General features: G+C 40.4%; 1 protein-coding gene across 1 annotated transcript; it reads right to left on the reverse strand.

Annotated features, from left to right (window-relative positions):
• Positions 1-15,481: 15,481 nt before the first annotated feature.
• LOC110876607 lies at positions 15,482-16,063 on the reverse strand. Its single transcript, XM_022124773.1, has 2 exons — positions 15,907-16,063; positions 15,482-15,858 (listed from the first exon to the last, which is right to left on the reverse strand). The coding sequence occupies exons 1-2, from the start codon at positions 16,061-16,063 to the stop codon at positions 15,482-15,484; spliced, it is 534 nt and encodes a 177-aa protein (XP_021980465.1).
• Between the last annotated feature and the right edge of the window lie 503 nt (positions 16,064-16,566).

Genomic DNA, 16,566 nt, shown 5'->3' on the forward strand with positions numbered 1-16,566 from the left:
TAGGCTTATGTGAAATTACCAAAATGCCCCTACGGTGCATAGTATGGTTATAATTAATAAATTTCACATATAGATGATACCCTACTGTTATAACTTGATAAATTAAGTATATTTACTGGTTAAATCAGACCTGTAACTCAGATTATTATTTAAACCCTTTTATAACCTTTTAAATGACCAAAATGCCCTTACGGGGCATAGTTTGAGTTTAAAATCATTATGGGCATAATAAAAGATATCTTACTGATATCACAACATATTTAAGGCATATTAACCTAGTAAACTTGTATATGACTCTTATGGTTACCCGTTACACACTTTCGCGTTCGAATCGGCTTATGTAACTAGTTTGCATATATTAGCCGAAACGGGTCAAACCATATCTTTTTGTCTCAAAATCCAGAATGTGTTTAGTTTACCCATATTATACAAGTATCCAAACTTGTCAGGTCTAAAACACATTCAATTCCGGTCTTCGCTTAATCATGCGTTTGAACCATATCTTTCTTTGAAACTAACCGGACTAAGCTTTGGCTAAATTAAAGACCCGTTAGAAATCTAATAGGTTATTATAAACCTTCGTTCCAGAATAGGAGACCTGATAAAAGCTACGTGCACTTGCTTATTGTGATTATTACTTGCAAAGGTAAATACTTTTAACTTATTTTCCCTTATACGGGCTTGGGGTACGGTATATAAAATACCGCTTGGTCGGGCATTGAATCTTTAATCAAATGAAGGTTAAATCATTGAAATGACCCGTTTATATCGTTTTGTTTGCTTAAAGCCTTTGGGGGGTTAATGACCATGTCCCGGATATCCTTGGCATCATTTTAAATGGCCACGACCTAAGCACGCGGGTGTAGTCGTACACCCGTTAGTGCATAAATAATTAATAAGGTATAACCGACGGTTTCGGGATTAACCGCTGCGGCACTATATCATGTGGTGTGTCTATTGATCTTTAACCCGGTGTAAACCCGGGCTACTGAACGCATAAGAAACATGTAATTCTTTTACAAGTTTATATTCAAATAATTATCCCAAGTTATAAAATCTTTTGTGCCATGTGCATTCAAATCAATTTTCAAACATTTTCAAAATGAGTCAGTTAAATTGTATTTATCAGTGCAAACTGACGTATTTTCCCAAAAAAGGTTAAGTGCAGGTACTACTCGTAATAGGCTGGCCTCTCCTTAGCATCAATAAGAGTCTCGCAAGCTTGGATGCATTAAGTCTGTTGAACAAGTTTCCTCTTTATTTTGATCCGCCTGTGGATCTGTTTCAACAACTTTGTGATACTTAAATATTACAATTTTATTTGGTTGAAATAAATCTATCTTTTGCTTCCGCTGTGCATTTAAATTTGTGTTGTTTGACTATGATGATATCAACTACGTCACGATACTCCCCACCGGGCCCACTGGTAATACGTGGAAATATCGGGGTGTGACAGCTCCCATCTCCCCTCGACGTTCGATGTTGAAGTCGCTACCGAAAGAACTGATGTCGTTAATTCTGTTCTCCGTGATTGTACTCTTGAGCTCAATAATCACATTTTCCCAATCGACCTTATTCCGATGCAACTCGGAAGTTTTGACGTCATAGTAGGCATGGACTTTCTTCACGAAAACCATGCTAAAGTTGTATGCTTCAACAAGATGATTCGATTCTCGCTCGCGAATGGTGATTTATTGTGTGTTTATGGTGAAACTGCTTTGAAAGGTCTCAAGCTCATGTCATGTGTCCAAGCTAGCAAGTATCTCCGCAAGGAATACGGGGCTTTCTTGGCTAACATCGTAGTTGCGGAGAAGGAAAAGAAAGGCAATCCTGGAAGGAACGATGTCCCCTTTGTTTGTGAATTTCCGAATGTGTTCCCTGATGATCTCCCCGGTTTACCTCCAAGTCGTGATATCGACTTCCGTATCGACCTCATTCCTGGAGCCAACCCTGTTGCCAAAGCTCTTTACCGACTCGCGTCGTCCGAAATGCGTGAACTCTCAAACCAACTCCAGGAATTACTTGAGAAAGTATTTATTCGCCCGAGCACCTCTCCTTGGGGCGCGCCAGTCCTTTTCGTTAAAAAGAAGGATGGGTCGTTCAGGATGTGCATCGACTATCGGGAATTGAATAAGCTAACCATCAAGAACCGCTATCCCCTGCCCCGCATCGACGATTTGTTTGATCAGCTACAAGGTGCTACGTGTTTCTCGAAGATCGATCTACGCTCAGGCTATCACCAGCTACGCATTCAGGAGGAAGACATACCCAAAACCGCTTTTCGCACTCGTTACAGCCACTATGAGTTCGTTGTTATGCCTTTTGGTTTAACCAACGCACCCGCGGTTTTCATGGATCTGATGAATCGCGTGTGTAAGCCATTTCTAGACCGTTTCGTCATCGTGTTCATCGACGATGTCTTGATCTATTCCAAATCGAAAGCCGAACACGCGCAACATTTACGTTTGGTTCTCGAGCTACTCCAGGGGAATCAACTCTATGCCAAGTTCTCCAAGTGCGAATTCTGGCTGGAGGAGGTTCAGTTTCTGGGTCACATCATAAATAGTCAAGGTATTCATGTCGACCCCGCGAAGATTGAAGCAGTCAAGAGTTGGATTACACCAAAGAACACGTCCGAGGTCCGTTCTTTTCTCGGACTAGCGGACTATTATCGACGCTTTATTGAAGGATTCTCAAAGATCGATGTGCCGCTTACCACTCTGACCCATAAAGACAATCCTTTTGTTTGGGGAACCAAACAAGAGTCTGCTTTCCAAGCCCTCAAGCACATGCTCTGCAATGCTCCTGTTCTCACATTGCCCGACGGAAACGATGGTTTCATTGTCTATTGTGATTCTTCCAACCTTGGTCTTGGTTGTGTTCTTATGCAACGGGACAAGGTTATAGCTTACGCATCTCGTCAGCTCAAAATCCACGAGAAGAACTATACAACCCATGATCTCGAGCTAGGCGCGGTTGTTTTTGCGTTAAAGATTTGGCGACACTACCTATATGGTACCAAGTGTACGATCTTCACCGATCATAGGAGTCTACAACATATCTTTGATCAGAAAGAACTTAATATGCGTCAACGCCGATGGGTAGAACTTCTCAACGATTACGACTGTGAGATTCGTTATCACCCAGGCAAAGCAAATGTTGTTGCCGATGCGCTCAGCAGACGGAGTTATTTACTTAGCATTCGCAATACTCAAGCCCAATACGATCTCGAAACTCTCATCCGCGAAGCCCAGCATGCCTGTTTTAATGAACGCACATTGAAGAAGGAGAGAATCTATCACGATGGAGCTCAGCTCGTAAGTAAATCCAATGGACCGAATTTGGATCCCTAAGCGGACCGAATTGCGAAAGATCTTGATGGACGAAGCCCACAAATCCCGGTATTCTATTCATCCCGGTGCCGACAAAATGTACCAGGATCTGCGCTACAAGTACTGGTGGCCGGGTATGAAAAGGGATATTGCTCTCTACGTTGGGAAGTGCCTGACTTGTGCAAGGGTCAAGGCTGAACATCAAAGGCCCTCTGGCTTACTCGAACAGCCACTAATCCCTATGTGGAAGTGGGAGAGTATAGCTATGGACTTCATAACCAAACTTCCGCACACGTCATCAGGTCACGACAGCATTTGGGTTGTTATTGATCGTTTGACCAAATCAGCCTACTTTTTGCCAATACGAGAAGACTACAAGGTGGAACGATTAGCCCGAATCTACACCGATGAGATCATTTGTAATCATGGGACGCCTCGCGACATCATCTCTGACCGTGATGCTCGGTTTACCTCGCGACTGTGGGAAACGTTTCAAGTTGCTCTTGGTACTACGCTTAATCTGAGTACCGCCTTCCACCCTCAAACCGACGGTCAGACTGAGAGAACGATCCGTACTCTTGAAGACATGCTCCGTTCGTGTGTCATAGATTTCGGTGGTAATTGGGATAAATACCTGCCGTTAGTCGAATTCTCGTATAACAACAGTTATCATGCCAGCATCCAAATGGCACCATTCGAGGCTTTATACGGAAGAAGATGTCGATCGCCTACTGTATGGCATGAGATTGGTCACTCGCAATTAACCGGTCCTGAGCTATTGCAGAAACGACTGACAAAGTCCTCTAAATTCGAGACAACTTGTTGAAAGCTCGAAGTCGACAGAAAAGTTACGCCGATAGACGACGTAAGCCCCTTGAATTTGACGTTGGCGACTACGTACTCCTAAAGGTATCACCTTGGAAGGGTGTGGTCAGATTCGGCAAGAAAGGGAAACTAGTGCCTCGATATGTTGGACCTTTTAAGATTTTGGAGAGGATCGAAAAAGTTGCCTACAGACTCGAACTACCGGAGGAACTTAGTAACGTCCACCCGACTTTCCATTTGTCGAACCTCCGAAAGTGCATAACTGAGCATGATTTAATTGAACCCCTCGATGACCTCCAAATAAACGAAACACTACACTTCGTGGAGAAGCCTGTCGAAATCATGGATCGCCAAACCAAGCAGCTCAGACGCTCGCACATTCCTATTGTGAAAGTCCGATGGGAAGGCAAACAAGGCGCAGAGTTCACTTGGGAACTCGAAAGCGACATGAAGACGAAGTACCCACAGTTGTTTGTTACGGATTCGGCCTAATTTCGGGACGAAATTCCCTAAACAAGGGGAGGCTGTAACACCCCAGTGTTTCGGAAGTCAAGGTCAAAGTCAAAGATTGAAGTCAAAGGAGGAAAAGATTGCTAATTGCAATCTGTCTCTCCTTGCTCAATTCTTGTTTGACTTCTTTGACTTATAGTTAGTCTATTTTATGTTTTACGTTAGTTGTATTATGTGGAGTAATTAATTATAATCACAGCAAAAGAAAAATATTATCGCTACGAATCGCTTTACGACTATGAATAATAGGAAGTAACAATGTGATAAAGTCAATTAAACGCTAATCGAACTAATCTAATCAACATCGCACTCGCAAACTCGAATTACGCATTTTTATGTTTGTTATACATGTGTGTGTGCCTTATGTGTTACTTGTGCATGTTTATTTATGTTATGTGTGGTAATCAATCGAATCGCAATCGAATTCAATCGCAATCGAATCACAATCGCAAACCAAATACGAAATAAGGATGATTGTATATTGATATAGTATGATAATTAGTGGAGAAGAGATAGTGCAAGATATGAGTGGTTGGGATTAAAAGTGATTTGATTAGGAAACTCTATCGCATCGCAGCACCCGCAATCGAAATCGAAATAGCGAAACTCGTCGCAGCGAACACTCGAACTAGGCGACCGATCGATCAGGCTATCAGCCGATTGACCAGCCGTCCGTTCGGACTGCCGTCCGATTAGACAGTCTGTCCGATCGAGCTGCCTAGCCGATCGGCTAGCCCTTTCCTCTTTTGGAACTCTATAAATACCCATGTCAGTTTCATTCTTTCTACTTTTGGCAACTCTCTAACCGAACAGCACGCTCTCCTCACCTTTTCTTCAATTTCTCTCGATTCCGGTAAGATCTCGACCTAAATCTTGTACTTCCTTAATCTACACACACTCCTACGCCTTTTCTATCTTTTAAATCTTAACTTTTAACTGTGAAATCACCAAGATTCAAGGTGTTCTAAGATGACGTCATCATATGTTCTTGAAGAACTTCAAGTTTTGGCCTCAATCCGCCAAGAACGACTTGAATCTAACCGATTTCCACATAAACAACAAAGATCTTTCATAGATCTAAACATATTCACGGTGAAAAGAATTGAGAGAATGTTTTCCAACCTTCTTTCAACTCTTTTACAATCAATGCACTCAAAACCGATAGAATCGGAGCTTGTACCGACACTCTACGCATTCTTGTGGTTGTGAGGGTCCAAGATCCGGATCCTATCGACGAGGGTTACCGATTATGGGTTAAACTTGGAACACCGTCCTGAACAGTTAACTGACCGGATTTGGGTGATTCTTGTCCGATCAGGAATACCAAGTATTGACGAGGTTTCTGTTGCTTAGCACGTTATCAAAAACATCTCGATAAAACGACAAACAATCAAAACCCCCAAGTGTGAGACGAACAGGACGAGGTGTCGTCCGATCGGACTGCTGTCCGAACGGACAGCCACCCGAATGGCCGGTCAGCCGAATGGCTTGCACTATGGGTCCCACACTTAACCAACTCTATCTGAAGTTTGAGTATTGAACGAATCGCTAACCGATCGGAATGCCACCCGATCGAACTGCTTTCCGATCGAGTGACATCCTGCTGAGAACTTGTTCTTGCTGAAGTGCCCAGCCGAACGGGTTGCCGGCCGATCGAACGCCCGTCCGATCGACCGACCTGAAAGGTAAAGATACTTCAATTTTTTCAAATGCTACAACAAAAACTTCAAAAGTCAAACCATCATACACAAACACATCCTTCTCAAAGGAAGAAACAATCCACTCGAACGGCCATCCGACCGGCCAGCCGTCCGAACGGATTATCAAACGCACGGCCAGCCGACCGATCGGACTACCATCCGATCGACCAGCTGACCGACCCATCGACACTTGTTTCCGTTTTACGCGTCACTTATCGTTATGCTATCGAACTATTCAGGCTAACCTCACTCTCAAGCGCTCCCTTCAATCCATCAACCGTTGTGAGTATACTCAATCCCTTTTTGCTTTACGCACTTTTGGGTATTACATATGTTACTTATACAAAATCACAATCGAACACACTACGCAATACTTTAAACGCTTACCATTACCGCATGTTATACGTGACTTAATGAATGCTTGTTTGTTATGTTTACACATGGAATGCTGTGTACCTGCCTTAACGACGATAGTACTATAGTTTGGACTCAGCACCCGTTCACACGGGGGCTGTTAAGGACAATTATTTGCATGGATTACAGTGGTGATCATGTATTACGAACTGCCTTGGGCAGTCAACCCGCAGTCATTGGTATCGATAGGTTCATGTCGATAACTAACATGCTTCATTTTCCTCTGTGTACGTGCTGGTTATGTGTAAACTGTTTCAAACTCTATATGCTATATCAAACTTGTATACTCGCATTTACACTATGTGTATTGACTTTATTTTAACGTATGTGACAGGTGTTTAGGATGCTTATCTGCTAGGAAAGCCAGGCTAGAATAAGGTCCTAGAGGCCAACAAATAGTTGTCTGTACAATGAAATCTGAGTTGTCAGAACAGAACTATTTGTCTAGATTTTGTCTGTAATAATTGTACTATCTTTTATGACATGGTATGGGACATGTTGTTTTAAGTAATTGATAAATATAATTGTTATGGAAACTTCTGGACAATCTGTTTCGCTCAGTGCCACGCCTCGATGTTTCCGTCATCGGTTGGGGTGTGACAGACTGACAATTATGATACTTACAACGAGGCAGACTTCGATATTTAGGGGGTATTATGCCCGAGTATAGTTTTATCACTTCAGAATTGAGAGAGGTCGAGAAAATTTTGAGCGAATTGAACTGAAGGCCAACGGCCTCTATTTATAGGGCTGATCCGACATCTGGCCGTGGCCAGCGACAGCCACAGCTGTCTTTCTCGCAGCCCGCGAGCTAGGTGGCTAGGGTTTAGCTTGAGTTAGTCACCACTATAGGCTCGCCGGGTGTTGTGCCACGTGGCACCCTAGGGTTCCGCCACCCCTTTACTCACTCGTGCCCCGCGACGGACCACGGGGGGGGGGGGGGGGGGGGGGGTCTGTCGCGTCCCGCCAGAACCACCTGATTTTTGTTTTTATTTAATTTTTATAAAATTAAAGTATTTAGGGCCCACTTTTCGTATACGGGGTATAATTTAGGACATATAGGGACATTTTAATTATATTAAGGGTGTCGGAAATATTTTGGAGGGTTGTTATATCCTCTCCACCTTGTTTTAGAACTCGTCCTCGAGGTCTACTGGAAAAAGTGTGGATATTTCCTTTGCATCTCTGATTCAATCTCCCATGTGTATTCTGATCCTCTTTTAGAGTCCCATTTCACTTTGACCAAAACTAATCTCTTGTGTTTGAGATTCTTGACTTTCATGTCTTCAATTTGTAGAGGTCTTTCCACAAACTTGAGTTTTTCATTTACCTCTATATCCTTAAGAGGCACTACCAGTGATTTATCAGCTAAGCATTTCTTGAGATTACATACATTAAATACATCATGTATTCCTGCCATTTCCTCTGGCAGTTGTAGCTGATAGGCTACAGGTCCTATTCTTCTAATAATCTCAAAAGGTCTAACATACCTGGGGCTTAGCTTTCCCCTTTTTATGAATCTTACCACTCCTTTCCAAGGAGAAACTTTTAATAACACCTTGTCTCCTGCCTGAAATTCCAACGGTTTTCGCCTATTATCTGCATAATTCTTCTATCGATCACGTGCTGCTTTCAGTCATTCCATGACTTGAATGATTTGGTCCGTTGTTTCTTGTACTATTTCTGGTCCAGATAGTTGCTTCTCTCCAATTTCTGCCCAACAGACTGGCGTTCGGCACTTTCGTCCATAAAGTGCTTCGAATGGTGCAACATTGATACTAGTATGATAGTTGTTGTTATAAGAAAATTCTATTAATGGCAGATGATCGTCCCAATTACCTCCGAAATCAATTACACAAGCTCTAAGCATATCCTCCATAGTCTGAATTGTCCTTTCGCTTTGTCCGTCCATTTGAGGATGATAAGATGTGCTTAGATTTAGCTTGGTTCCCATTGCTTTTTGGAAACTTGTCCAAAAATGAGAGGTAAAACGGCTATCTCTATCAGACACAATTGATAAAGGAATTCCATGTAATGAAACTATTTCATTCACATACAATTTAGATAATTGGCCCATACTGAAAGTCTCCTTCATTGGTAAGAAATGAGCTGAGTTAGTTAACCTATCTACAATCACCCAGATTGTATCATTACCTTTTCTTGTTTTGGGTAATTTGGTAACAAAATCCATTGTTATCAATTCCCATTTCCACACTGGCATTTCTAACTGCTGCAACAAACCTGAGGGATTCTGATGTTCAGCTTTAACTTGTGAACAGGTTAAACACTTGGAAACATAAGTTGTTATATCTTTCTTCATTCCTATCCACCAAAAATTCTTTCTTAAATCCTAGTACATTTTATCACTTCCAGGGTGCATCGTATATTTAAACTTATGGGCTTCTTCTAATATACGGTGGCGTAGGTTTCCTAATTTGGGTATCCAGATTCTTTACTTATGGAATCTCCAAATTTCATATGTCCCTTGTTCTAGTTCCTTAATCATTCCTTTCAACTTCTCAGTATCATCCTTGATTACTGATTCTTGTGCCTTTCTAATATGTTCATTTAAATCTACCTGTAGATTTAATTTAAGAGAACTTAATCTTTTTGGCTTTTCATGATACTTTCGACTTAAAGCATCAGCCACTACATTAGCTTTTCCTGTATGATACTGGATATTACAATCATAATCACTAAGTATCTCCATCCAGCTTCTTTACCTCATATTCAACTCCTTTTGTCCGAAAACATACCTTAAACTCTTATGATCAGTGAAAATGGTAAACTTACTACCGTAAAGGTAATGTCTCCAAATCTTAAGGGCAAAAATTATGGCTTCTAATTCCAAATCATGGGTTGAATAATTCTCTTCATGATTCTTAAGTTGTCTAGATGCATAAGCTATAACCTTTTGACGTTGCATTAACACACATCCATAACCTAACTTAGAAGCGTCACAATAGACTACAAAATCTTCAGTTCCTTCTGGTAATGCTAGTATGGGTGCGTTGGTTAGTCTTTGCTTAAGAATTCTAAAGGCTTCTCCTTGTTTTGGTCCCCATTCAAACATAACAGATTTACAGGTTAGCTTAGTTAAGGGAATGGCTATTCTTGAAAAATCTCGAATAAATCTTCTATAATAACCGGCCAATCCTAAGATACTTATAACCTCGGTTGGTGACTCAGGAGTTTTCCATTTAGTAATTGCCTCGATCTTGGTGGGATCCACATGAATTCCTTCATGATTAACTAAATGTCCAAGAAACTGTAACTGTTCTAACCAAAATTCGCACTTTGAAAACTTTGCATAAAGCTTTTCTTTTCTCAATAAACTTAGAAGTGCATGCAGATGTGCTGCGTGTTCCTCTTTACTCTTAGAGTAAATGAGAATATCATCTATAAAAACAATTATGAATTTATCCAAATATGGCTTACATATTCGGTTCATCATGTCCATAAATGCAGCTGGGGCATTGGTTAAACCAAATGGCATGACAGTAAATTCATAATGGCCATACCTTGTCCTAAAAGCGGTCTTAGGAATGTCCTCTTCCTATACCTTTAATTGATAATATCCTGAGCGTAAATCGATCTTAGAGAAAAATCGAGCTCCTTGAAATTGATCAAACAGATCATCAATTCTCGGTAATGGGAACCGATTTTTAATCGTGACTTTGTTCAATTCCCGGTAGTCAATGCACATACGCATTGATCCGTCTTTCTTTTTAACGAATAAGATCGGCGCTCCCCATGGCGATGAACTTGGCTATATGAATCCTTTCTCCAACAGTTCGTCTAACTGTTTCTTTAACTCTTGCATTTCTGCCGGAGCCAAACGGTAAGGTGCTTTAGCAATTGGCGATGTTCCTGGTAGTAGATGAATCCTGAATTCAACTTCCCTGTCCGGTGGTAGTCCTGGTAATTCTTCTGGAAACTGAGATACTACTGAAATATCTTTTAGTTCTTTTCCTTTAGTGTTAGTGATTATAGAAATCAAATACACTAATGATCCTTTTCTTATATAACTTGTTGTTTTCATCACAGAGATGAATTTCGTGGATCTAGAGGGCTTATCTCCTTTAATTGTGATCTTTTCACCCTTTGGTGAATTTACTTGAATCGACTTTTGATCACATAAAATACTGGCTTTATTGGCTATTAACCAATCCATTCCTAGTACAACATCAAATCCTGCCAGATTCATTGGATAAAGGTTTGCAATAAACTTTTGATTTAAAAATTCTATTCTTGCTCCCTGCAAGATTTCAGAAATCTTAATGGTTTCCCCATTTGTTGTCTCCACTAGACATTCTTGTGGGAGTTTAGTTAATGGTCGATTGAGAAGTTTGCAAAATGAAGTATTGATAAAACTTTGGTTTGCACCAAAGTCAAATAATACTTTAGCAAAAACATCATTAACTAAAAACGTACCGGCTATCACGTCCGGAATCATCTTTGCTTCTTCTGCAATCAGAACAAATGCTCTAGCGTTTTCAGTATTCTTGTTGCCCATGGCTGGAGCTAGTTTTGGACAGTTTGGTTTGATGTGACCCTTTTCTCCACAGTTGAAGCACATTCCGTTATTAGGTTTCTTCCTACAATCTTCTTCCTTGTGTCCTGGTATCTTGCAGAAATTGCAGTAGGTGGAGCATCTTCCTGAACGCTTCTTCTTGCAAGCCTTACAATAAGGTGCAGAGGTAGAACCTACATTTTTCCCACGGTTAGAATTTCCATAACGAAATTCTTGGGTAAGCCTTTGAGCTAGGTTCCTCCTCTGGTCTTCTTCTCGTGTACGCACTAATTCATCAGTCAAGGTGTTTGCTAGTTCTACAGCTTCTTCTATAGTTTGATGTCTAGCCGCCTTGACTACATGCCTAATCTCACTGATTAATCCCCAGATGTAACGGGAGATTAATACTGGTTCAGGTGATGCAAGGGTTGGCACTATTCTAGCATATTCAAAGAATAACGTAGTGTAACCCTTACTATCCACTCCAGTCATCCTAAGGTTTAAGTATTTATTTGCTATCTGTTCCTTTTCATTGGGAGGGAATAATTTTCTTTCCACCATGTTCTTAAATTCTTCCCATTCCATATTGTAAACTCCGTCACTTCCCCTAGACTAGAGGATAGTGTTCCACCATTCTAAGGCTGAGTTCTTAAACAGATTGGAGGCAAACATTATCTTATCCTCTTCCGCGCACTTGCTTATTTTCAAGACTGCCTCAATCTTTTCTATCCAGCGTAGAGCTGCAACGGCCCCTTCATTGCCCGAGAATTCCATTGGTTTACAAGACCAGAATTCTTTATAAGAACAACCATAAGACATGGTTCTTCTTCTTTTGGGAATGGGCACTTGAAGTATGGGTCCATTGTTTACGTTGGGTTCAGGTTCAGTAGGTCGTTTACTACCATGATTACTTTTATTATTATCCGCTTCCTTAACCGTTTTTATAATATATGGCATCGCATCTATAATTCCTTGTGCTACTATGTGTTGGATAGCACTATTATCCACTTGATTTCCATTGTTATTGTTATTCAGGTTATCGTTATTCTGGTTTTCCTAGTTCACTTCGTTGTCCATCTGAATTTTAAACATTTACCACGTATTAATATCACAAGATAATATTTAATGCAAACGATCACACAACACGCATATTGGTCAAAATCGTCGAACATTGCGACTTACTCTATTTTATATTATGCATCCATATATATTACAATACAACTGAAATTGAAATCATAATACTATTAGGCATCCGTAGCTATTTTCTAGATATTATATATATATATATATATATATATATATATATATATATATATATTTCAAACATACACACATATTATATATTATTATTATTATTATATTATTATTATTATTATTATTATTATTATTATTATTATTACTATCACTGGTATGGGATCATCCAGAACTCCATATTACGCTCATCATACTTCCATACGAGTCGTTCTCCTATTTGCCTCATCCTCTCGCTTCCTTCTAAAATCTTCTCACCAAAGGTTTGGATTTCTTGCAATTTTCTGCACTTATTGGGGGTGCAGGAGCTGGTACTGGGTTTAGGAACTGGGGCATGGGTTCTTGGTAAGGATAAGGGTTCTCTAGAATTTCCCTGATGTATTAGTAGGGATCTAGAGGGTCCAAGTCTGGGTAAGCTGCTAGGTTTGGCATAGGTTCCTCCGGTATTCGGTAGCATTGTTGGTAATCCCTATGGTCGTCAAACCACGAGTCGTAGTCTGGGTCTAAGGGATTGGGTGCGGGTACTCTAGGTATTTCTGCTGGGTCAAAGTCAGTCATTGGGATTTGGTTTTCTGGGTTTGCTTCAATTTCCATTGGCTGTGTGGGAAACAGTGGTAAGGGCTGGGGTGCTAAGAGTTGCTCTAGATTAGGGTCTGCAGCTGTAGTTGCTAAAATATGAAAGTTTGCTAGACTCCTATTGAGCATATCCTGGGTGTGAGCATCTGTTTCTCTCTTAACGGCTGCTAAAGCTCGCTGCTGTTGTAACTTTTTCATCCTTTTCCTACGTTCATGCGTTCCTCTGCTGAACCATCCTCTCTTCTTAGGAGGGAATGGTTCTTCAGATTGGGCCTTGAACACAAATATCCCATCTTCATTGTCAGCTGAATACCCTGAGAGGGTAGGCTGTGAAGAGGTGCCTTCGTCCCTAGGTGAGCCGGACAACAGACGGTAAGCGTCTGAAGGTCCTTGGTCGCTCATACTGTAAACTAACAAATAGTCAAAATAATACACAACAATAAAATACATATATGCACGTAGTTCCGTAGAAAATTTCCTAACATTTTGAATAATATCTTGGTGTCAGCAGAACACTTCTGTGGCTGAATCGGTGGCTTAGCTCTGATACCACCTTCTGTCGCACCCTCGTCCCCTAGTTACCTGGGAACGGGCGGCCGCGGCCAGTTTCAGTGGTATCGGTGTTTATCAGTTTAGCGGCGGAATTTACATCAGGACCGTAGTTAGGAAATATTTTATCAGAGTAAAATACCACGCTTTTATAATATTAAACGCATGGGAAAATCTCAAGTTTAAAGTACACACATTTTTATAGGGATAAACCCTATTTTATTTAAATAAAACATCTCTTTATTTTAGGTAACTTTATAGCCACTTTTCCAAGCCTTCAGTGCTGTCCAGCTGGCTTCTATTTGGCTTTCACATTTTGTTACCTGAAACGCGTTTAAAAACATTTTGTCAGTGGGAAATACTGGTGAGTGAATCCTAGTTCAATCACGATAAGTAAAACCGTTTTACAGTATTGAGGGTGGTCGCGCAATTACATTTGTTTCCATCTACTTTAATTACCACCCACGGTACTGTCAACCCGACTTGTGGTCATGTTACTACTCACAATGTAGTAACAAATTTTGTATACAAAATCCCAACATACCGACGATAATTGTAGAATACAAATACTCAATCACTGTTTAAATATAATTTAAAACATTGAGGTTTTGTAAAAACAGTTTGCAAAAAGGTTTACAGAAAGAAGATTACTCACATTGCTGTCTTAGGGTTTTCCTTAAGGATTTCCTGGTGATTATCTATTAGTTACACAAATGCACACGTGTTAGTATAATAACCCAATATTTACATTAGTAATACCCTCCCCGAGATGGCATTCCAACGACTACGTCGGGCAGAACCACGACAGCCGTTACGGAACCCTAGATCAATCGGGCAGCGTATCTAATACGTAACCGGGATTATGATACTTACAACGAGGCAGAACTTCGTTATTTAGGGGGGGTATTGTGCCCGAGTATAATTTTCTCACTTCAGAATTGAGAGAGATCGAGAAAATTTTGAGCGAATTGAACTGAATGCCAACGGCCTCTATTTATAGAGCTGATCTGACATCGGGTCGCGGCCCGCGAGCTAGGTGGCTAGGGTTTAGCTTGAGTTAGTCACCACTATAGGCTCGCCAGGTGTTGTGCCACGTGGCACCCCAGGGTTCCGCCACCCCTTTACTCACTCGCGCCCCGCGACGGACCACGGGGGGGTCTGTCGCGCCCCGCCAGAACCACCTAATTTTTGTTTTTATTTAATTTTTATAAAATTAAAGTATTTTGGGCCCACTTTTCGTATACGGGGTATATTTTAGGACATATAAGGATATTTTAATTATATTAGGAGTGTCGGAAATATTTTGGAGGGTTGTTATATCTTTTTACAATTTTTAAAGCTAAAGAACATATTTTTCAATTCGGTGTAAATATAAAGGACGTTTTTTCTAATTTACTCGACAAACTATGAACGAGTGTGAGGTGGGCTTCGAGTCGGTTATATCAAAATTTATAGGGAGTTAGTTACAACCTACTCCCTAAAGTTTAAAATCTTAAACATTTTTAACACTTAGGCTACAGGGTGTGGTATAAAGCCCCTAGGGGTTTTTTCACGCCATCTCACCGCCACCTCACCGCCACATCACATAGGAGGCTTTAAAGCCCCTTCCTTTAACTTGCATGCAATGGTTTAAAGGCCCCATCGTCATTATCTAATTATTTTTTTATTTAAGTATTTAAATTTAAACATTATTTAATTTTGATATATTAATTTAGAACTCATAATTTAAATAAAAAAATAAAATGCCATAATTTAAATAAAAAAATACAATGTCATAATTTAAATAAAACAATACAATGTCACTAAAAAAATCACTCGTCTTCGTCGTCTCCTCCTTGTTTATGATAAAACCATAGGTGCTCGGTCAGATCAGCTCGAAGGTTATGGTGCGTGTCTCTGTCACGTATCCTCGCTCGGATAACTTCTTTTTCAGCGTATGTGAGTAGTGGGTTCGTCAGTTGGTTACTTTCATCATAACTTTCTCCACAAAACGCTCTGCCCGAGTCCTCCAATATCATGTTATGCAAGATGATGCACGTATACATGACGGTTCTCATTTTACTTCTTTCAAGTATCCTCGATGACTGAGCAATGATAGACCATCTCTTTTTTAACACACCGAAAACCCGCTCGATATCTTTTCTTACTGACTGTTGTTTCTTCTTGTAATACATTCTTTTCTCGTCATCTGGACACGAAAGAGTTTTCACAAACGTCATTCACTCTGGATAAATACCGTATGTGAGATAGTACCCATACTTATACTCCACGTCGTTTGCATAGAATGAAGTATCTGATGCAACACCATCTATGACATCGTCTAAAAGATTCGAAGATTGTAAAATTGTGATGTCATTGTTTGCACCGGCCATGCCAAAGTACGTATGCCACATCTATAAATCTTGAGACGCGGCCGCTTGTAATATTAGGGTAGGACCATCGTGGTCACCACGATGGTGTTGCCCTTTCCAAGCGATTGGACATGTCGTCTACTCACAGTACGTGCAATCAAGACTACCCAACATCTCAGGAAACCCATGTATCCGTTGATGGGTCTCGTATAAAAGAGGAACGTCGACAGCGGTTGGCATTCTCAAATATCGCCTCCCGTAAAGAAAGATAACACCTAAAATAATAGTGTTAATAAAAAATAATAATAATAATAATAATATTAAACTGTAAATAATAAAAATAATAATAACAACAACAACAACAACAATAATAATAATAATAATAATAATAATAATAATAACAATACCTTCACAGAAATTTTCAAGACAATCACGACAACTTCTGGCCGATATCCTTAAATATTCATTTCACGCATCACTCGTTGTGCCGTATGCTAGTGCCTAATTGCGGCAGTACACTTTTGTATTCCATAGAAACCAATTTT

The sequence above is a fragment of the Helianthus annuus genome, chromosome 9, assembly GCF_002127325.2.
Source record: "Helianthus annuus cultivar XRQ/B chromosome 9, HanXRQr2.0-SUNRISE, whole genome shotgun sequence".
NCBI lineage: Eukaryota > Viridiplantae > Streptophyta > Magnoliopsida > Asterales > Asteraceae > Helianthus > Helianthus annuus.

What these genes read in the sequence shown, in the direction of transcription:
- LOC110876607 (XM_022124773.1), bottom strand. Translation starts at nt 16,063, where the DNA reads ATGTGGCATACGTACTTTGGCATGGCCGGTGCAAACAATGACATCACA. An exon ending in TGGGTACTATCTCACATACG is followed by an intron (nt 15,859 to 15,906) that starts GTATTTATCCAG and finishes TTTCGTGTCCAG; the next exon opens with ATGACGAGAAAAGAATGTAT.